Source organism: Grampus griseus (assembly GCF_964374135.1).
Source record: "Grampus griseus genome assembly, chromosome: 1".
Lineage (NCBI taxonomy): Eukaryota > Metazoa > Chordata > Mammalia > Artiodactyla > Delphinidae > Grampus > Grampus griseus.
The window spans coordinates 146,603,654-146,627,223 of NC_139017.1; the positions used below are offsets into that span (position 1 = coordinate 146,603,654).

The 23,570-nt window shown below is 42.6% G+C and overlaps 1 protein-coding gene across 2 annotated transcripts in view; it reads left to right on the forward strand.

The window, feature by feature from the left end:
- Positions 1 to 23,570, forward strand: part of EIF2B3 (eukaryotic translation initiation factor 2B subunit gamma) — a 164,110-nt gene that overhangs the window by 129,877 nt on the left and 10,663 nt on the right. For both annotated transcript variants that reach the window (XM_082673726.1, XM_082673727.1), the window contains 4 exons: positions 831 to 958; positions 2,109 to 2,299; positions 4,110 to 4,187; positions 4,748 to 4,896. In XM_082673726.1, the coding sequence (XP_082529852.1) occupies positions 831 to 958; positions 2,109 to 2,299; positions 4,110 to 4,187; positions 4,748 to 4,896 (546 nt within the window). The remainder of the gene's footprint in view (positions 1 to 830; positions 959 to 2,108; positions 2,300 to 4,109; positions 4,188 to 4,747; positions 4,897 to 23,570) is intronic.

The window sequence follows — 23,570 nt, forward strand, 5'->3', positions numbered from 1 at the left end:
AAGCTCTTGTTTTAAATTTCAGGTGTGTCTGTTCATGCAGCGGTCAAGTGAATAAAATGAATGGAGTTATGAAGTTAAAAAAAAAAAAGGATGACTGTTAGTGCTTCTATTCAGCGTTAGTATATTGGAGGTCTTAGCCAATATGGTAAGATAATGGAAAATAAGGATTAGAAAGGAAGAAAGAAAATTGTTGTTTACGCAGTTGGTATGATTGCCAGAATCTACAGATAAAATATTAGTATTAAGATTGTTTATCAAGGCAATTGGCTACAAGATCAAAATACAATGAATTGAGTTTCTGTTGACCAAGAAGAAGAAGAAAATAATTGTTTAAAAGGCGCCATTTATAACAACAAAAAAACTAAGATACTCCAGATTAATCTTACAGAAAATATGCAAGACCTTTATAGAAAATGTTTTATGTTTTTTTAAATAACTTTTTTTCAAAAGGCCAGAGCATTCTACCTTCTCATGGGTTATTGCCAGTTAATAGTCAAAGCACCATGTTAAGATACACACACACGCACACACATACAAACATGCAGGCACACACTTCGTAGATAAGTCTTGTAAAAGACTATTTTCTGCATAGATCAGGGAAAGGGTGTCTCAGACTCAGTACACTACCCTCCCACCTCCAGCCTGAAGCTGATAGAGAATGTAGATCCTCTGCTTCTCCAGAACTGCCAAATCCTTGTCATTTCTAATCTCTATCAGTCCCGAGGTGGCATGACAGGAAGGAATTTGCCTTTTCCTTGGATGCACAGTTTTTGATTCTGATTGGATCCAGATAGTCAGATTTCTCATGTTTGACCACTCTTTCTTCCTAGGTCAATCACTTCCATCCGGAGCGAACTGATTCCATACCTAGTAAGAAAACAGTTCTCCTCAGCTTCATCACAACAAGGACAGGAAGAAAAAGAAGAGGATCTAAAGAAAAAGGAACTGAAGTCCTTAGGTCAGTGCTTGAGTTGGTGCAGTAAGGTAGGGGTAACAATACTTTTGGAAGAGTGGCTGGGCAACTTAGCCCAGCCCAAGATGCCTGTCTCAAGGCATCAGGTTTTCATCTAGCCAACAGTTAGGACAGGCTAGCTGACGCCACTCCCTGAGCTCTGGGTGGGCTTGCTCAAGCAAATCCTGTCACTGTGCTCCTCAGGGACAGGCTAATCATACCTCAGGTCCATTCTCTGGTTAACAGCTCTGGTTTGGCTGTGTTCCTCTCTAGACCTTTTTGACTTTGAACTCTGCGCACCACTTCTCAGTTCCCCTATTCTCTAGGCTCTGGGGGCCCCACCCCTGACTAAACTCAGCCTCTCCTGTCAAGGGAAGAAAGGTGAAGGGCTGTATAATGACAGTCCAACCAGAGCCAACAGACTATCACCTTTCCAGGATGTAGGGACGAGGTCAGTCTTGTTTGCTCTCATATCCTTGCCTGGTCCCTGGCCCAGTCCTGGGCTCATAGTAGATGTTCCAAAAAATGTACTTATCAAAGGAATAAATGGAGACAGTATAGCATGATGGTTAAGATATCAGGGCTTAGCATCTCAGACCTGGGTTTGAAATTTTACTCTGCCATTTTTTAGCTCTATGACCTAAGGCAGGTTATTTAGTCTTCTGAGCCCCAGTTTTCTTACCATAAAATAAAAGATTTCAAATGATTGTTGTACGAGTTGAAAAACTGAGGCCCAAGTCCTGTGCTATTTCTCTCATAGCACAACTATCTGATATGATAATGGAGGCTAGCAGCACAAAGCCAGCATGGCTGGTCACTAAAGCCTGGACAGTTGCTTCTGCTACTCCATGGTGTACAAGAGTCATCTATTTTATTTTCCCTAGTAGTGCTTGCTTGTCAGTCAAACTTGCTTGTAGGACCTCTTTTTAAGCATTTTTATATCATACAGTATTTCAGATGTACAGGAAAGCACATTGCCTCTTTTAATTTGACTTAGGCTTTCAGGTTTTAGTGGGATTTTCCCAGGGTACATGCGGCATGGGTGCATTGCGGGGGAAGAGGTTTGAGCTGTACCCTCTTTCAAAACTTGACTGATTCTGTATCCTCTCTGTCATGTCTCTCATGTACCTGCTCGGTTTGGGTTTTTGTTCTGAAGATATTTACAGTTTTATAAAAGAAGCCAATACGCTGACCTTTGCTCCCTATGATGCCTGCTGGAATGCCTGTCGAGGAGACAGCTGGGAAGATTTGTCCAGGTCACAGGTGCGCTGTTACGTCCACATCATGAAAGAGGGGCTCTGCTCTCGAGTGAGCACCCTAGGACTCTACATGGAAGCCAACAGACAGGTGAGAGGATGGGTTCAGAAGAGAAATCGTGGGAGTTCCTGTCCCAGGAACAGACTGAGCCTTTTGTCTTATTTCTTCATTAGATACACAGTGACTTGTTCAGAATCCCTCTCATTCCAAAGGTTGAACAAGACCTGGCATGTCAGGAGAAACCATTGGGGTACCCAAGTACAGCAAAAGGGGAAGTGAGGGGTCTGGTCCATAGAGGCAGAGCCTCTGTGGCTCCAAAGAAAGGCCAAGATCTCCAAGAAGGCTTAATTTCTTGCCTGTGGCTTGAACAGCCTTCTCCTGTTCTGCTCGGCATGGGGATATCTACAGCACTTCATAAACAAGCAGATAAATACTGTGTAATCATTACTGTGATGATGTAAACATAGGCACACAGAGGAAGCTTTCTTAAGGAGGCAAAGGAGCAGAGTATAGAGTAGCCAGATGGCAAAGCATCAAGGAAGGAATGCCCATGAGAGAAGTATCTGGAGAACAGCATTAGAGCATGAGGAGTCTTGCCAATCCACCCTTTTAATCCTGAGGTTTGTGAGATATGAAGAATGAGCAGCTTCTATTTAAGGGGAAGCAGTGCCCTAAAGGCAGGCCAGGTTTTAGTTAAGGCAAGGGGTGAAGAAGGGGACAGTGAAGAGGCCGAGCATGTGCAGGAGCTCTTTATTGTGTAGCAGGCACAGGAGGAAGGGAACACTGGGATTGGGATTGAATCCCTGAAGAAAACCTGACTCAAGAATCTTCAGGACCCACACCATGTGGTAGATATGGTCCCAGCCCCAGACCTCAATCTGGCCTCAACCTGGATTGGTTAAATCCAAGGGAATCCAAGCTAGAGAGTTTATGAGAAATCACAACTAGTCCAATGTTTGCTCAGAGCAGTCCTGGGTAAAGTTAGCCCCAATTTAGGGTTAAAGGTATAGAAAGCTTCCTTAATTTGACTTTGAGTTCTCTTTCTTCAATTCTATGACTTGAGTCCGACTGGTCTGAAAGCAAGTCCACAGATAGCCTGAGGCCAGAGAAGTATCCTCTGAAGTGTCAGCAGGGGCTGTGCATCAGACAGGCCTGAATGGCCTTGGCTGAAGTGTAATAGAGGAGATCCCAGGGATAGGGACTGAGGGATTAGCCTTCACATCTCCATTGTAGCCAGTCTAGCAAGGCCTCCCTCAGCTAGTGTGACTACCACACACAGTGCTCCGACCAGCATTCTGCCCATGCTGGAGAATCACAGATAGACACACTATCTGTGCCTTCCTAATGGGTCCAGAGATAAAACACTCTATACCCATAACGTTTTCAGTTTTCTCATACTGGAAAGAGAATAGTGTGAATTTCCCCTTCAGCATTTTATTTTGCCTGGTGAAGAACATGGATGCCTTCTCAGGGTCTGTCCTGATTGTGGAGTTGTCTAACATTACTCCCGTCCTCACCTCGTGCATGGCCACTGTGGTCCAGGAGGTGAGCGGGAACCTAGCATGACTGTGGTCAGGCCTCAGGAAGCTTCTTGCTCTCTTTAGGCCTCCTCTCCCAAGTGCTGCCTGGGTATCTCAAAGGCTTGTCTCACAGCCTCCCAGCTGAGGGAGGTGGCATTACTTTCAGGGAGGAGACTCTCAGCTAGGAAACTGAGGATAAGATTATCTAGAAGCTGCTGTGTAAACAATCCCTGTCCTAGGGGAAATGCATCAGCCTGCCTCATCCAGACAGGAGGCTGTGGCTGCGAACTCCCCACATCTCTGCTGGACACAGGGTTCTACTTAAGATGCTTTCAGGTGTTTTCTGGTCTGTGTTTAGTGACCAAACCTCTTTCCTCAAGGTGTCCAAATTGCTACCTGTTATCTGTCCGGAAGAACCACTGGTCCATTCATCAGCCCAGATTGTCAGCAAACACCTGGTAAGTGCTAGCTTGGACAGGGCAGTTATGGGACAGTGTCTGGGTATTCTGAGGCTTGTTCTTGAGAAGCTGGTTTGGGGCTTCTCCCCAAACCAGCTTCTCCCAGCTTCTCCTCAGGTCAATCCCTGAACCTCATTGGCCCCAGGGAAATCCCAAATTGAGTTCTGGTTATAAAATCTTACCTTCCAGCCCAGGCACTCAGGAAGATTGCCTGGACAGGTGCTGAGCCCAGCCACACAGACCCTCTAAGGAAGGTCCGTTATATAGTCTTTGGACTCAGACACAGGAGCTTTCCATCTCTATCCCTCTTCTTACCCTGATTTGAGCACTGTCTTCAGGAGAGCACGTCTATATACACAAGTGCAAGAGTGTGTAAGTTTGAATTGGTCTCAGAGATATTATATGACCTTGTGGCCCTGAGAAATACTGATGATGATCCCTCTTGCTAAAGTGTCTTTGGGAAAGATCCCATTAGACCCAGCTCAAGGGATCTGGAGGGTTGGTTTGCAGTTGGTTGAGATGGGTGGACAAGTTTTTATATTTATATTTGCCTTTTGCAGGTTGGAGTTGACAGCCTCATTGGGCCAGATACACAGGTTGGAGAGAAGTCATCCATTAAGCACTCAGTCATTGGTTCATCCTGTGTCATAAGAGATAGAGTGACTGTCACCAGTTGCCTTCTCATGAACTCAGTTACCGTGGAGGAAGGGTATGTTGCCCCCTGTACCCACTTGAGGCAAGGCCCCTGGTATCTCTGGGAGGCTTTGGAGGCCAGTCCAGCCTAGGAAAGGGGTCAGCTTGGGGAGAGGAAGAAAGGGGAAAGGATGAAAGAAGGAATAGTGCCTAGGCCTTGGTTTTGGCTCCATACTATTTAATGTGGTCTCTGAAAGCATTTCCATCAGTCTTCTCATACTTATGACAATTGTAGTCCTGGGAGAAGCTGCCTTCTCTTGCTTTGATATTCTACTTGATGGGATGGCCACAGTAGTGAGCCACTGGCAGGACTGGAATGACACTGTACCACTGTCTAAGGGTCACCTTCCCCTATCTCAGTATCCCACAGCAGCCCTGAAGAAAGCAGAGGCCTAGGAGGAATGGACATATAAGACACTTTCCATTTTTGAGGGAGAGCTTCTCTGTTACAGGTTATAGAGAATCTTTCCCCATTTTAAGACGCTTTAGAATGTCCTAAAATCTTAGTTTATGAACACCCTGAACTTGGAGTAAGACTTGAATGATGCTTAATGAGATTCTTCCTCTGTATGGACCTCAGGTTTTTTCCTTGTGTAAAATGCAAACATTAGTGGTGGAAGACAGGAAAGATGTTACCAATGGTTTTCAGACTTCTTACAAAGGAAACTTTTTCTTAAGATAAATCTTAAGCAGAAACTCATTATTTAAAACTGGTAAAAACACAGTTGTTTGGAATACAGTGGGGAAGGGGCACTTATCCTTCCTATAGAATGTGAAAACTGATCTGTAAAACAAATTTTAAAAACCACTAGGCTAGGGGACTTCCCTGGTGGCGCAGTGGTTGAGAGTCCGCCTGCCGATGCAGGGGACACGGGTTCATGCCCCGGTCCGGGAGGATCCCACATGCCACGCAGCGGCTGGGCCCGTGAGCCATGGCCACTGAGCCTGCACGTCCGGAGCCTGTGCTCCGCAACGGGAGAGGCCACAACAGTGAGAGGCCCGCATACCGCAAAAAAAAAAAAAAAATATATATATATATATATATATACACATATATATATATATATGATAACAAAAAGGAAAACCTCAATAAAAGAATTGGACAGTAAATTTGAAATTTCACAAAAAGTAGAACAAAAAGATAAAGAGATGGAACATAGAAGAGAAATGATAGAAAATTAGAGGACTAGTCCAGGATGTCTTAACATCTGAATACGAGTTCCATAAAAAGAGAGCTGAGATAAGAAGCCTGTGTGCGAACACGGGTCACTATCCACACCCCCCTTCTGGGGAGCCTCTGCAGCCCGCCACTGCCAGGGTCCCGGGGTCCAGGGACAACTCCCCCGGGAGAACGCACAGTGCGCCTCAGGCTGGCGCAACGTCACACCGGCCTCTGCCGCTGCAGGCCCGCCCCGCACTCCGTGACCCTCCCTACCCGCCCCCCCACCCCCCCACCCACCCCCGGCCTGAGTGAGCCAGAGCCTCCGAATCAGCGGCTCCTTTAACCCCGTCCTGTTTGAGCAAAGAACAGACGCCCTCCGGGGACCTACATGCACAGGCGGGGCCAAATCCAAAGCTGAGCCCCTGGGAGCTGTGAGAACAAAGAAGAGAAAGGGAAATCTCTCCCAGCAGCCTCAGAAGCAGCGGATTAAAGCTCCACAATCAACTAGATGAACCCTGCATCTGTGGAATACATGAATAGACAATAAATCATCCCAAATTAAGGAGCCGTGTGGATGAAAGGCTCTTGGTGCTGCAGCCAGGAGTTAGGTGGGAGAGCCAACTTCAGAACACTGGTCCACAAGAGGCCTCCCAGCTGCACATAATATCAAATGGCAAAAATCTCCCAGAGATCTCCATCTCAACGCCAGCACCCAGCTTCACTCAACGACCAGCAAGCTACAGTGCTAGACATCCTATGCCAAACAACTAGCAAGACAGGAACACAACCCCACCCATTAGCAGAGAGGCTGCCCAAAATCATAATAAGTCTACAGACACCCCCAAACACACCACCAGACGTGGACCTGCCCACCAGAAAGACAAGATCCAGCCTCATCCACCAGAACACAGGCACTAGTACCCTCCACCAGGAAGCCTACACAACCCACTTAACCAACCTTAGCCACTGGGGACAGACACTAAAAACAACAGGAACTACGAACCTTCAGCCTGCAAAAAGGAGACCCCAAACACAGTAAGATAAGCAAAATGAAAAGACAGAAAAACACACAGCAGATGAAGGAGCAAGATAAAAACCCACCAGACCTAACAAATGAAGAGGAAATAGGCAGTCTACCTGAAAAAGAATTCAGAATAATGATAGTAAAGATGATCCAAAATCTTGGAAATAGAATAGACAAAATGCAAGAAACAGTTAACAAGGACCTAGAAGAACTAAAGATGAAACAAACAATGATGAACAACACAATAAATGAAATGAAAAATACTCTAGATGGGATCAATAGCAGAATAACTGAGGCAGAAGAACGGATAAGTGACCTGGAAGGTAAAATAGTGGAAATAACTAATGCAGAGCAGAATAAAGAAAAAAGAATGAAAAGAACTGAGGACAGTCTCAGACACCTCTGGGACAACATTAAACGCACCAACATTCGAATTATAGGGGTTCCAGAAGAAGAAGAGAAAAAGAAAGGGACTGAGAAAATATTTGAAGAGATTATAGTTGAAAACTTCCCTAATACGGGAAAGGAAATACTTAATCAATTCCAAGAAGCACAGAGAGTCCTATACAGGATAAATCCAAGGAGAAATATGCCAAAACACATATTAATCAAACTGTCAAAAATTAAATACAAAGAAAGCATATTAAAAGCAGCAAGGGAAAAACAACAAATAACACACAAGGGAATCCCCATAAGGTTAGTAGCTGATCTTTCAGCAGAAACTCTGCAAGCCAGAAGGGAGTGGCAGGACATATTGAAAGTGATGAAGGAGAAAAACCTGCAACCAAGATTACTCTACCCAGCAAGAATCTCATTCAGATTTGATGGAGAAATTAAAACCTTTACAGACAAGCAAAAGCTGAGAGAGTTCAGCACCACCAAACCAGCTCTACAACAACTGCTAAAGGAACTTCTCTAGGCAAGAAACACAAGAGAAGGAAAAGACCTACAATAACGAACCCAAAACAATTGAGAAAATGGGAATGGGAACATATATATCGATAATTACCTTAAATGTAAATGGACTAAATGCTCCCACCAAAAGACACAGATTGGCTGAATGGATACAAAAACAAGACCCATATATCTGCTGTCTACAAGAGACCCGCTTCAGACCTAGAGACACATACAGACTGAAAGTAAGGGGATGGAAAAAGACATTTCATGCAAATGGAAACCAAAAGAAAGCTGGAGTAGCAATTCTCATATCAGACAAAACAGACTTTAAAATAAAGGCTATTAGAAGAGACAAAGAAGGACACTACATAATGATCAAAGGATCGATCCAAGAAGAAGATATAACAATTGTAAATATTTATGCACCCAACATAGGAGCACCTCAATACATAAAGCAAACACTAACAGCCATAAAAGGGGAAATCGATAGTAGCACATTCATAGTAGGGGACTTTAACACCCCACTTTCACCAATGGACAGATCATCCAAAATGAAAATAAATAAGGAAACACAAGCTTTAAATGATACATTAAACAAGATGGACTTAATTGATATTTATAGGACATTCCATCCAAAAACAACAGAATACACATTTTTCTCAAGTGCTCATGGAACATTCTCCAGGATAGATCATATCTTGGGTCACAAATCAAGCCTTGGTAAATTTAAGAAAATTGAAATCGTATCAAGTATCTTTTCCAACCACAACGCTATGAGACTAGATATCAATTACAGGAAAAGATCTGTAAAAAATACAAACACATGGAGGCTAAACAATACACTACTTAATAACGAAGTGATCACTGAAGAAATCAAAGAGGAAATTAAAAAATACCTAGAAACAAATGACAATGGAGACACGACGACTCAAAATCTATGGGATGCAGCAAAAGCAGTTCTAAGAGGGAAGTTTATAGCAATACAATCCTACCTTAAGACACAGGAAACATCTCGAATAAACAACCTAACCTTGCACCTAAAGCAATTAGAGAAAGAAGAACAAAAAACCCCCAAACTTAGCAGAAGGAAAGAAATCATAAAAATCAGATCAGAAATAAATGAAAAAGAAATGAAGGAAACGATAGCAAAGATCAATAAAACTAAAAGGTGGTTCTTTGAAAGGATAAACAAAATTGATAAACCATTAGCCAGACTCATCAAGAAAAAAAGGGAGAAGACTGAAATCAATAGAATTAGAAATGAAAAAGGAGAAGTAACAACTGCAGAAATACAAAAGATCATGAGAGATTACTACAAGCAACTCTATGCCAATAAAATGGACAACCTGGAAGAAATGGACAAATTCTTAGAAAAGCACAACCTGCCAAGACTGAATCAGGAAGAAATAGAAAATATGAACAGACCAATCACAAGCACTGAAATTGAACCTGTGTTTAAAAATCTTCCAACAAGCAAAAGCCCAGGAGCAGACGGCTTCACAGGCGAATTCTATCAAACATTTAGAGAAGAGCTATCACCTATCCTTCTCAAACTCTTCCAAAATATAGCAGAAGGAGGAACACTCCCCAACTCATTCTACGAGGCCACCATCACCCTGATACCAAAACCAGACAACCAGACATCTATGATGAACATAGATGCAAAAATCCTCAACAAAATACTAGCAAACAGAATACAACAGCACATTAAATGGATCATACACCATGATCAAGTGGGGTTTATTCCAGGAATGCAAGGATTCTTCAATATATGCCAATCAATCAACGTGATACACCATATTAACAAATTGAAGGAGAAAAACCATATGATCATCTCAATAGATGCAGAGAAAGCTTTTGACAAAATTCAACACCCATTTATGATAAAAACCCTGCAGAAAGTAGGCATAGAGGGAACTTTCCTCAACATAATAAAGGCCATATATGACAAACCCACAGCCAACATCATCCTCAATGGTGAAAAACTGAAAGCATTTCCACTAAGATCAGGAACAAGACAAGGTTGCCCACTCTCACCACTATTATTCAACATAGTTTTGGAAGTTTTAGCCACAGCAATCAGAGAAGAAAAGGAAATAAAAGGAATCCAAATCGGAAAAGAAGAAGTAAAGCTGTCACTCTTTGCAGATGACATGATACTATACATAGAGAATCCTAAAGATGCTACCAGAAAACTACTAGAGCTAATCAATGAATTTGGTAAAGTAGCAGGATACAAAATTAATGCACAGAAATCTCTGGCATTCCTATACACTAAGGATGAAAACTCTGAAAGTAAAATCAAGAAAACACTCCCATTTACCATTGCAACAAAAAGAATAAAATATCTAGGAATAAACCTACCTAAGGAGACAAAAGACCTGTATGCAGAAAATTGTAAGACACTGTTGAAAGAAATTAAAGATGATACAAATAGATGGAGAGATATACCATGTTCTTGGACTGGAAGAATCAACATTGTGAAAATGACTCTACTACCCAAAGCAATCTACAGATTCAATGCAATACCTATCAAACTACCACTGGCATTTTTCACAGAACTAGAACAAAAAATTTCACAATTTGTATGGAAACACAAAAGACCCCGAATAGCCAAAGCAATCTTGAGAATGAAAAACGGAGCTGGAGGAATCAGGCTTCCTGACTTCAGACTATACTACAAAGCTACAGTAATCAAGACAGTATGGTACTGGCACAAAAACAGAAAGATAGATCAATGGAACAGGATAGAAAGCCCAGAGATAAACCCACGCACATATGGTCACCTTATCTTTGATAAAGGAGGCAGGAATGTACAGTGGAGAAAGGACAGCCTCTTCAATAAGTGGTGCTGGGAAAACTGGACAGCTACATGTAAAAGTATGAGATTAGATCACTCCCTAACACCATACACAAAAATAAGCTCAAAATGGATTAAAGACCTAAATGTAAGGCCAGAAACTATCAAACTCTTAGAGGAAAACATAGGCAGGACACTCTATGACATAAATCACAGCAAGGTCCTTTTTGACCCACCTCCTAGAGAAATGGAAATAAAAACAAAAATAAACAAATGGGACCTAATGAAGCTTAAAAGCTTTTGCACAGCAAAGGAAACCATAAACAAGACCAAAAGACAACCCTCAGAATGGGAGAAAATATTTGCAAATGAAGCAGACAAAGGATTAATCTCCAAAATTTATAAGCAGCTCATGCAGCTTAATAACAAAAAAACAAACAACCCAATCCAAAAATGGGCAGAAGACCTAAATAGACATTTCTCCAAAGAAGATATACAGACTGCCAACAAACACATGAAAGAATGCTCAACATCACTAATCATTAGAGAAATGCAAATCAAAACAACAATGAGATATCATCTCACACCAGTCAGAATGGCCATCATCAAAAAATCTAGAAACAATAAATGCTGGAGAGGGTGTGGAGAAAAGGGAACCCTCTTGCACTGTTGGTGGGAATGTAAATTGATACAGCCACTTGGAGAACAGTATGGAGGTTCCTTAAAAAACTACAAATAGAACTACCATATGACCCAGCAATCCCACTACTGGGCATATACCCTGAGAAAACCATAATTCAAAAAGAGTCATGTACCAAAATGTTCATTGCAGCTCTATTTACAATAGCCCAGAGATGGAAACAACCTAAGTGTCCATCATCGGATGAATGGATAAAGAAGATGTGGCACATATATACAATGGAATATTACTCAGCCATAAAAAGAAACGAAATTGAGCTATTTCTAATGAGGTGGATAGACCTAGAGACTGTCATACAGAGTGAAGTAAGTCAGAAAGAGAGAGACAAATACCATATGCTAACACATATATATGGAATTTAAGAAAAAAAAATGTCATGAAAAACCTAGGGGTGAAACAGGAATAAAGACACAGACTTACTAGAGAATGGACTTGAGGCTATGGGGAGGGGGAAGGGTAAACTGTGACAAAGCAAGAGAGAGGCATGGACATATATACACTACCAAACGTAAGGTAGATAGCTAGTGGGAAGCTGCCGCATAGCACAGGGAGATCAGCTCGGTGCTTTGTGACCGCCTGGAGGGGTGGCATAGGGAGGGTGGGAGGGAGGGAGACGCAAGCGGGAAGAGATATGGGAACATATGTATATATATAACTGATTCATTTTGTTGTGAAGCTGAAAGTAACATACCATTGTAAAGCAATTATACTCCAATAAAGATGTTAAAATGAAAAAATAAAATTAAATTAAATAAATAAATAAATAAAAAGAGAGCTGAGAAATCAGAGAAGGAAATTGTTTAAGAAGTAATATAAGAAAATATCCCAGGGCTTCCCTGTGGCGCAGTGGTTAAGAATCTGCCTGCCAACGCAGGGGACACAGGTTCGAGCCCTGGTCCGGGAAGATCCCACATGCCGTGGAGCAGCTAAGCCTGTGCACCACAACTACTGAACCTGCATTCTAGAACCTGTGAGCCACAACTAGTGAACCCACATGCCACTACTACTGAAGCCTGTGCACCTAGAGCCCGTGGTCCACAACTAGAGAAACCACCGCAATGAGAAGCCCACGCACTGCAACAAAGTGTAGCCCCCACCCGCCGCGACTAAAGAAAGCCCACATACAGCAATGAAGACCCAATGCAGCCAAAAAATAATAAATAAAATTTTTTTTAAAAAAAGAAAATGTCCCAGAACTGAAAGATACGAATTTACAGAATGAAAGGGCCTACTAAGGGTCCAGCCCAATGCTAAAAATAAACCCACATCACTGTGAAACTTCAGAATGTCAGAGACAAAGCATGCTACCAACTTACAAAGAGAGAATAATAGGTCATATACAACTAATCAGGAACCGGAATGGCTTTGGACTTACCAGTAGCAACAATGAAAACTGGAAGATAATAGAACAATGCCTTCAAAATTCTGAAGGAAAATTAATTTCACCCTAGAATTCCGTACTCAAGGTAAGTGTTAATGAAGTGTGACAGTAGAATAAAGACATTTTCAGACATGAAAAGGTGTATCCCACCAAAATGAAAAGTAAACCAAAAGGAGATAGATGAGAAACAAGAGGTCCAACTCAGAATAAGGCAAAAAGAATCCATGAGGTGACAGTGAAGGCAGATCCAAGGGTGACTGCTATGCATGAAGCATAAAGGGAGGGGAGCAGTTAGTCCAGAGTGGAATCCGGGAAACACTTATTTAGGAAGATGAAACTGATAAAAAGACAGATATATATAAACATCTTGAAAAATTTAGACAACTGGCTAAAAGTTAGGTTTGAATTAGTAGAACACTAACAAAAACAAAACAGTTATTAACTCTGTTTTTAAAAAAGTTGTACAAAAAAGGAGAAGGCATCAGAGTTTGCTATGTGGCTCAACTATGAAATAGAATTAACATAGTCATAATAAACAGTGAGCATTGACCAAAATTATGCTATAGCTATATTGAAAGGTTGAAGGGTAGGAAGGGAAAAAGGGAGCAGTGGTGGGGAGAAAGGAAAGCTAAATCGTCATCTTCCATTGTGGGAAGTCTATTGACAATGCTTAAAACTGAAAAATTAAGATGTAATATAAGCATGTTATTATCTATAGACATGGAAGTAAATACTGAAATACTCAGCAAAAAGAAGTCAGAGTTGTCTCTGGGAAGAAGGAAATGAGTTGAGGGAACAGGGGACTACTATTATTCATAATAAAACCGCCAGAACAATTTGCTTTAAACTTCATGCATGTATAACTTTAATTGCAAAAAAAAAAAAAAAAGCCAGAAATTTTTCTGGTACACTGCTACCAGTGGTGTGCTGATAAATTGTTAACAACCAGTTCTCCAAAGGAAAAAATAAGTGGCCTGATTTGTAGCATTTGCCAATTCCCATGATACAAAGTTTCCCCCTATGACCAGTGATATCAGTGAACACTGAGTTGGGAAGAGACGCTACCAGTCAGCTCTCCCAAGCAGGACGAGCTGGCTCCAGCACAGCACTGATAATAGAAACCTGTCTCAAGTATTTCACCCTTTCATCAAACACTTCAGGACTCACTCTATGCTGAAGAATGTAGTAGGCAACTGAAGACAGAAAACTACATAAGGCTCAATCTCTTTTCTCAAGGAACTCATAAGCTATATGCAACAAGACGTTACAAGTGCTGTGATAGAAATTTGTATGGTCACAGAAGAGGAAAGGGTCAGAGAAGACTTAATTAAGGAAATGACTCTTGAACTGAATCTTGAAAAATGAGTAGAGCCTCCCCAGGCTGGAGAAAGGAATGTTCTAGATACATCAAGAATATAAAGTGTGGGCTTCCCTGGTGGCGCAGTGGTTGAGAGTCTGCCTGCCGATGCAGGGGACGCGGGTTCGTGCCCTGGTCCGGGAAGATCCCACATGCCGCGAACGGCTAGGCCAGTGAGCCTGCGCGTCCGGAGCCTGTGCTCCGCAACGGGAGAGGCCACAACAGTGAGAGGCCCGCGTACCGCAAAAAAAAAAAAAAAAAAAAAAAAAAGAATATAAAGTGTGAGAGAGCATATCTTATTTCAGAAACGGCTCCTCATTTTGATGTTAGCTCAAATTTCACCACTTAAAAAGAGGCTGTGCTGACTGTCCTCTCAGAAGTAACCTGTCCCAGCACTCCCTGTTACATCTTATCTTCTTCATTATAACATTATCACTGTCAGGCCGTATCTTGTTTACCTGTCTATCACAAAATGTTAGTTTGAGAATGGTAAGTACCTTATCTTTCCGTTTCACTGTTATATCCTGAAGGCCTACGGGAACTCTATAAATATTTGTTATGTGAAAGAATGGTAAACGATTCATAATGACCACAATATAGAATTCAGAAAGAAATGGATATGACAGGAGACAAGGCCATATAAATGGACAAAAGCCAAATCATGGACTATCCTCTAAGGAGTTTAATGGGTAGTGGTAATTTAAGAGTTTAAAGAAAAGGAATAGCATGATTAAATTCCCATTTTATGAAGATCATTTTGGCTGTGGTGAGAAGGATGATCTGTAGAGGGTAAATATGGAGGCAGGAAAACTACTGAAATAATCCTGGTAAAATGGAAGAGGTCCTTAACTAACACAATAGCAGAGGAGATGGAGAGAAGTAACAGGGTGGTAAAAACTATAAAGCATGATGACTGCCTGGATAGGTGAGGTGAAAGAGAGAGAAATTAAGGAAAATTCTTAGATTTCTTGCTGGAGCAATAAGGTTTCTGGTGTGCCAGTCGCTAAGATAGAAATCAGTGGAGAAGGAGCAAGATATGCAGGGTGGGAAGCAGAGAAGTGACACATTCCATCTGTGACAAGTTGAGCTCGTGGCAGGCGGCCTGATGTGCAGCACTTGCTGTATAGGACTGGAGTTCGGGAAAGAAGCCTGTGCTTGAAGTACAGATTGGGGGCAGTGGGCATGGAGGTGGTAACCGAATCCATGGATACAGCTGAGACCACCCAGGAACAGTGTGTGGCATTGAAAGAAAAGAAACCAAGACAAAACCTTGGAGATCATCAGTAATTTTAGACATAAGTAAAGGAATCTAAGGTGACTGACAAGAAACGAGCAAGGAAGGAATGTAAGGGGCAAGGGAGAGGACATTTGGTCGGTGAAGCCCAGGTTTCTAGTTGGGAAAACAGGGTAGATGGTGGTGTACTCACTGAGATGAGGAAGGGAGAGGGAGGAGCAGATTTGTGAGGAGATAAGGCTTGTGCAGGGCACATGGGATTGGAAGTACCTGTACGACATCCAGGTGTGTGGAGGTAGCTGGTAGCCAGTTTGTGAGTAGAGGTTCGGAAAAGAGGTCAGACCCAGAGACCTCTTCCTGAATCACTGTGTTCTCCAACTTATTTTCCTGTCTCCATTTTTCTTTCTCTTCCAAATCCACCCTTCCAGCATGGGTCCTATTGATGAGAGCATGAGCTTTGGGGTCAGACTGCCCAGACTGAATCCTGGGTCTGTCACTTACTAGTCACTTAGGGGATTGGCTTTACCTCTTTGAGCCCGATTTTCTCATTATAAAATAGGGTAAAAACTGGGTTGCCTCATAGGTTTATTGGGAATACTAAGTGAGTTAATAGACATAAAGCACTGAGAACAGTGCTTCGCACAAAGAATGTTAGCTGTATCATTATCATCTTCTTCATTACTTTATCTCATCTCACAGAGGTGACATGTTGCCAGTGTTGTCGTCCTAAAGAATATCTCTGATCATATCCATGTTCTATTCAAAAACTTTTGAAGAATCCCCATTACCTTTAGAATAAAGTTTCAGTCTTTTGGAAGAAGTTGAGAAGGATCAGTTTAAGTTCTGCTTTGTACATTTGGTAGAATTCCCCAGTGAAGCCATCTGGTCCTGGACTTTTGTTTGTAGGGAGCTTTTTTTAAATTACAGATTCTATTTCATTTCTAGTGATTAGTCTGTTTGAGTTATCTATTTCTTCTTGATTCAGTTTTAGAATAAAGTTTCAGCTTCAGAGTTTCTCATGTTTCTCATGATCTAGCTCCAACACTGGGTCCTGGAATGTTACAATGAGATGGGGCCTTAGAAATCATCCAGCTCAATTTCTGCATTTTTACAATGAATAAATCTTGGCAATCCAGACTTTTTTCTTATTGTTCCTGTGCTACTCCATATCCCATTCCAGATTCCTACGTAAGACTTTGAGATGTCACCATTCTCTTAAAAACCAGAACTACACTTGCCTTTATCCATTTGATCACCTGGTTCTAGAGTAGCTCATGAGGCTTTGTAACTTCCACTCTGTCTCCTCTTGCCTCAGACCTTCCAAGGGAGACAGTGCCATAACTTCCTTGTTTGCTCTAATTGGTAACCTCTCCCTCCCCTCCTGTGGGTGGGCAGACAAAGGAGCAGCTCTCTAAAGCCCACTGTTAGTGTCCTGAATTGACATGAACAGACTTGGTAAGGAAACTAAGGCTCTGTAAGGAACTCCAGCTTATTTATATGAGAGAAGTTCATAGAAAGACCTAGCACAATGTCCCAGAGTCAGTTGCTGTTTTGGGGGAGGTATAATCTTGGATAGCCTAATAAGATTTCTAGCTGGGGAAACAGTAGAGGTTTAGATGGTGGCTGCTACTATTTTTCCAACTAAAAAAGTTTAGGTGAAGCTATAAGCAGCCCATATGGGACTAATGACTAGGAAGGCCATTAGAGACTACCCAACGCTGCAAGTTAGCTTCTGGTGATAAGATGAGACATCTTGCATCCCATATGAAATTTTTCCCATTATTTTTGGGTCATTTAGTTTAGTTTTGTTTTTTAATTTTTTTTTTTGGCTGCGTTAGGTCTTCATTGCTGCGCGCGGGCTTTTCTTTGGTTGTGAAGAGCAGGGGCTACTCTTCATTGTGGTGTGCAGGCTTCTCGTTGTGGTGGCTTCTCTTGTTGGGAGCACGGACTCTAGGCATGTGGGCTTCAGTAGTTGTGGCACACAGGCTCAGTAGTTGTGGCTTGTGGGCTTAGTTGCTCCGCGGCATGTGGGATCTTCCCAGACCAGGGCTTGAACCCGTGTCTCCTGCATTGGCAGGCGGATTCTTAACCACTGCGCCACCAGGGAAGCCCCGGGTCATTTAGTTTTAATTACTTACAGTAAATTTAGGAAAGGTGATTAAATTGCTGTCATGTGAGACTTGATTACCCTGATGCTATTACATCTGGACTAAATGGCACAGTAGGAGCATGAATTTGTCTAGAAAGGAGTTTCTCATATTCTTAGTCTGCTTGTTTCTGCCAGCATTGGTGAGCTGCTAAGACTTTCTGGATAGTGGCTTGGACACCCGCCCAAGGTCCTCAGGGCTTAAAGGATGCTAGTAGGACTGCCTTGGGGAAGGTGTAGGCAAGACTATGCAGAGAAGCCTCCTTCCTGTCTTTCTGATTTTCTACCGTTTCCAATTTATATGACAGCTGATGTTCAGCAATCAAAAGTGTAGTGAAAACTTCATTGTCGAGGCTTCAGTGTCAGTCCTGTGTTCTGCATCTTTGGTCCTCTGGTCCTGATTAACATCTCCTGCATTTCCTCCTAGTCCAAGGTGAATGACCCAAGCAGCAGTCTATGGTAGCACCTTCACATGCAGGCAGGCTGGGGAACCAGGATTTCACCTGGATTTTCCGTGCTTTCTGCAGGCAGCAAGTGCAGCCCTCAAAGCCAAACAAGATACAGTATTGCTGCTTCTCATTGTTACCCTGAGTGTCCTCTTTACTGACACTCAACTCACTGCCCTACCCACTGAGCCCCTTACATTTCCACTCGCCTTTATCCCTGACATTCACTGTGCCTGAATTGCCTCTCTTTAGAGATCTTTACCTGTAGAAATCCTACCCATCTTCCAAGGTCCCACATGTATTCTAACTGCTTCATGCAGTTTTCTTGAATTTTCCTAGCCAGAAATTATCTCTCCCACCTCTCTGTTCCCTGTGCACCCATCACTTTACTTATGCTCATGTGACACTTACTGCATCTTTTTTTTTCCCTCAACTAGACTGTAAATTCCTTGAATACAGAAATACTCCTCATATGTCTTTGTATCCCTTAACTCCCAATACTGTATTTTTTTTTTGGCTGCATCGGGTCTTAGTTGCAGCACACAGGATCTGTCGTTGCCTCGATGCGCAGGCCACTTTCTAGTTGCGGCGGCGTGCAGGCCTCTCTAGTTGTGGAGTGCAGGTTTTCTCTCTCTAGTTGTGGCGTGTGGGCTTCAGGGCACATGAGCTCTGTAGTTTGTGGCACGTGGGCTCTCTCATTGAGGCACGTGAGCTCAGTAGTTGCAGCATGCGGGCCTAGTTGCCCCACGACATGTGGGATCTTAGTTCCCCGACCAGGGATCGAACCTGCGTCCCCTGCATTGGAAGGCGGATTCTTTACCTCTGGACCACCAGGGAAGTCCCCCCAATACTGTACTTTTTATATACTAGATACCTTGTAAGTATTTACTGAATAAAAAATAGAGATCCCTAATTTAAGCCCTCCTACTGTAACTGGCTATCTGTCAAAAGAGCCCTGTCAACTTCTAGAAAAAGTCATGAAGTAAGTGCTTTACTCCTTCAAACTCACCAAAATGAAAACAAACAAAACCAGAAGAGGAAGCTTCATCTATAATAAAACTAGATAACTGCCATGTACCCATACACAGACTAAAGAATATCTGCCAGACGCAATGAAATTTAGGTCAGATCCAAAAAGAGCACCAAGATTTGACCAGCATAAGGAATAGGGGCATGGACGATCTAAAGGAGAAATGGCAAACACCACTTTTGCAAAATCTCAAGGCACATAGAACTGAAGGAAAAAAACATCAAGGCACATAGAAGGGAGAAAAACAGGCTGGCCTCATACTTTTCTGTGACAACATTTAAGGCCAGAAGACAGTGAAACAACATTTAGAAAATTTGGAAGGAAAACAGTTGTGACCTAAGAATCCTATATGGTTGAAATATAAAATCATCAGAAATACTCCAAGGCTCAGGAGATTTGTCACCAATGAACCCTCTGGAAAACTCTACTCGAAGACATAATATAGGTAAGTAAGTAATGAAACAAAATACTGACAAATGGGTAGGCTGAGTATAAAAGTGAACTCCCTTAAACATAAAATTAAGTCTGTGGCAGTTAGAGTTGAAAAAATATCATAATTGTTCAAAGAATTCTGTCCATGTTTCTTCAGTCACACTTTTGTTTTGTTTTGTTTTTGCGGTACGCGGGCCTCTCACTGTTGTGGCCTCTCCCGTTGCGGAGCACAGGCTCCAGACGCGCAGGCTCAGCAGCCATGGCTCACGGGCCCAGCCGCTCCGCGGGATGTGGGATCCTCCCGGGCCGGGGCACGAACCCATGTCCCCTGCATCGGCAGGTGGACTCTCAACCACTGCGCCATCAGGGAAGCCCCAGTCATCCTTTTAAAGAAACCAAATTATAAAACTTTGGCAAGATCCCCTGGACTTAAGGGACTCCTTCGGACTTTTGATTCATTCCCTACTTGTAACCATTTGTACTAAGCCCATCTTCTTAGACTACTACAGCTTATTTCTTTTAAGATTGTTACATCTTGGGAATTCCCTGGCTGTCCAGTGGTTAGGACTCCACACTTCCACTGCCGTGGGCCTGGGTTCAATCCCTGGTCAGGTAACTAAGATTCCACAAGCCACGTGCAGCACAGCCAAAAATAATAATAATAAATTTTTAAAAATAATATTGTTACATCTTTACTTTTATTCCCCCTGAGTCCTTTTTCTTAGCCTCTGCTTAGGGAATATAATTAGATTTCTGAGGAGGAAGACATTTTTCACTACTAAACCTTTATATAGTAAAGGGAGGCACATAGAACTAAAAGGAAGAAATGTTCAGCCTGCTCACTGGAGCCAGTACATTTTAATCTAGAGGACCCAAGAGCGAGAGTGACCAGAGACAGGAAGAAAGTGAGATGTTTCTTCAAGTATTGTATCTCATTACATGAATTAACCTGGATAAATCTCACAAATATGATGTTGAAGGGGAAAAAAGCAAGTTGCAGAAGGATACATAGAGAATGATAGCATTTATATAAAATTTTTAAACTTTGCAAAAGAATACTATATATTGTCTACTAATATATGTAGTAAAAATGCTTAAGAACAGTAAATACCAGAGTCAAATAGTAGTTACCTCTGGGAGGAGAAGGAGGGAAACGTGAAATAAAGAAAAATACTTTATTTTTGTATTGTTTTTTGGTGGGTATACAGGTGTTCTGTATATTCTCTGGACTTTTGCGTATGCCTGAAATATCTCATTAAAAATAATACATATTCTTCATCTAGAGGAACCCCTGGACCAGGGCCTCTTGGGCCAAGATTAGGAGCCTCTGGCATCTGGAGAGATACGGGCAACTCAGCCATAATCTTTGGGCTGAAGGAGACCTTTAGTCACATGCCTAAAAAGGCTACGTGTATCTCCAGTTCCTTACTCTTTTCTCCCCAAGGTTATGAGTAAGTTTAGAAAGCGTGCCAGCTAATCCCCAGAGAAGAACCTGCTTGTCCTCAGAGTTAACTAAGAAGTTTCATGGCTCTTTACCAAACACTGCCAGTCAGCAGCTGAGGCAGAAGCCCGTGGCACCGTGGAGAGTCCCTTACCACTGTGTAGGCTTGGGCACATTGCTTAGCTTCTGTGAGCCCCACTTTTATCTGTAAAGATTAGAATAAATACCACCATTCCTGCAGGTTTGCTAAAAGGATTAAGTTACATAATAAATATAAAGTGCTTTGTGTAGTGACTGAGCTGTATTAGACATTAGATTTATGTGAGTTCCCTTCTCTCCTGGAATAAACTGAAGAAAGTCCTAACTAAAGCCAGAGGAGGAATGAGAATCTGGAGGCACTCCTGCTTCCCAGGTGAGGGCTTCTTCCTCCTGTCGTATGTTATGGTATCTTGGCAATGATCTTACAATAGGCCTCTGTTTTTCTCATGGCCTCCTCCACTGAAGCATTAGGGTTCTTGGGGTAGTTTCTCAAGGCCTGCAGCTTTGCTTAAAATTTGACACCACCAAGAAGTGAGGACCAAAAGCCCATTAATCTTAGCCATCTCTGAGCAGCTTGTTAGAGAACACAGCCAGGCATCGGCACAGCAGAGTCCTTAGTACCAAGCTGAGAGTTAAAAGTAGGATTCAGAAACTCTAGTTCTGGCACTGGGGCCAGGTCTTTTCATGAGCTGTATAGGAAGTCACCTCCCCTCCTGCTTTAAGCACTGAGGAGAAAAGGCAAAGTCTTTACTGTGGATTGGCGACCTGGAGGGGGGCTTGTTTGATATGGTAGTGTCTGTCCTTCCCCTCCAGCCTGAGCAAACACACATACTACCTGTAAAATCCTTAACGTTGGAGTTCTTTCTGGACAAGAGGAAAGCTAAATTGGCTTAAAATTTTTCCGAAGTACCTCAACCTTGCTAGGTGACTCGTGACTGCAACAATGATCATGGGAAACAATTGAAGAAACAAGTGGTAGAAAAGATTTCACACTCACTAAGCATTTTGTCGTCTCAAAGCCTTTCACAGATCCACTGAACAAGAGCTTCAGAAGAGCCCCCAGCTTCCCATCAATCAACCACTTTTTCCCTATCACATCTGCAGACTCTCTAGTGGAGGTTTATTTGTCTCAGAGGGAGTTAACACACAAACTGGATGAGACAAGCAATAAAGCAATATGGGGGGTTCCTGAGACCTTAATCAGACCTGTTAAACATAAGGAGAACCCAGGCTATCCATTGCTATAGAAATCTGACCTCAGTCATTCCAGATTCTTCCTTCCAGAAATGGTTCCCACTTGTGTCCCAGATTCCAAAATAGCCATTTAGTACTCTCTAATTATGGCTGCTGGAGTTCCTGTTGGCGGTTTCTTGTTTGCTGACTACGTTTACCCCAAGCCTAACTCCAGAGCATGCTACTACTCTTAAACGACTAAGTAGGAAGCATCCCCTTTCTCCCACTTTGAAAAAAGAAATAAGACTTTTTCAGTGACAAACTAGTAGCCAGTTGTAAGCCTGCTATGTCTCAGAAGCCTCTGTGTCTGAGGCTTTCTATACTTCCTTACTCTTCTCTTGGGGTGAATTTTCCCCTAGGAGCAGGAGTCACCCTAACCACTGACTGGACTGCTTTTCCTCAGGCGGAGGGCAAATTGTAAAGTGCTGGAAGGTCCCTTAATGCCCACCCACTGAGTGTATCCTGAGTCTGAGCCAAAAAACAAACTAATACTAGGACTTCCCTGGTGGTCCAGTGGTTGAGACTCACTCCACACTTCCACTGCAGGGGGCGTGGGTTCGATCCCTTGTCGGGAAACTGGGATCCCACATGCCGCATGGTGCAGCCAAAAAAAACCTAAAACTGTTTCTACCCATCTCTAGCCCACACCACAGAGGTGCTGTGGCTTTGGCCTTTTGCTGCTTTCCGACAAGCTTTAACCTTCTAGAAGAATAGAGATAAAGAAGGCTTTGGAATGCCATAAAGTGCTAAAATTCCTTTTTGGCAGTTTACTAAAGTTTTGGCATTTGGGAAGAATCTTTTTCTTTTTGATATTTATTTTATTTTATTTATTTTTTGGCTGCGTCAGGTCTTAGTTGCAGTACATGGGATCTTTTGTTGTGGCGTGTGGGCTTCTCTCTAGTTGTGGCATGCGGGTTTTCTCTCTCTAGTTGTGGTGCGTGGGCTCCAGAGCGCATGGGCTCTGTAGTTTGCGGCACATGGCTCTCTAGTTGCGGCATGCAGTCTCAGTAGTTGTGGTGCACGTGCTTAGTTGCCCCACAGCATGTGGGATCTCAGTTTCCTGACCAGGGATTGAACCCGCGTCCCCTGCATTGGAAGGTGGATTCTCTACCACTGGACCACCAGGGGAGTCCCAAGGAAGAATCTGTTTTTTTAATGGCCTGTACATGATAGTTTTAGTCCTTGGAATGGCCTCTTTTCCATCCCCCATGCCTCCTGGGTTGCTTGAGGATTTTTTTTTTAGTTGGTATTTTGTTTTGTTTAAATGGATGCTCACATCCTTCCTACTCACCTCTTTCTCCCCTCCAGCTGCCCACTTCTGACTCTTTAGGGTATTAAATATTCCCTTGTTAGGATAGAGCTCCTTCC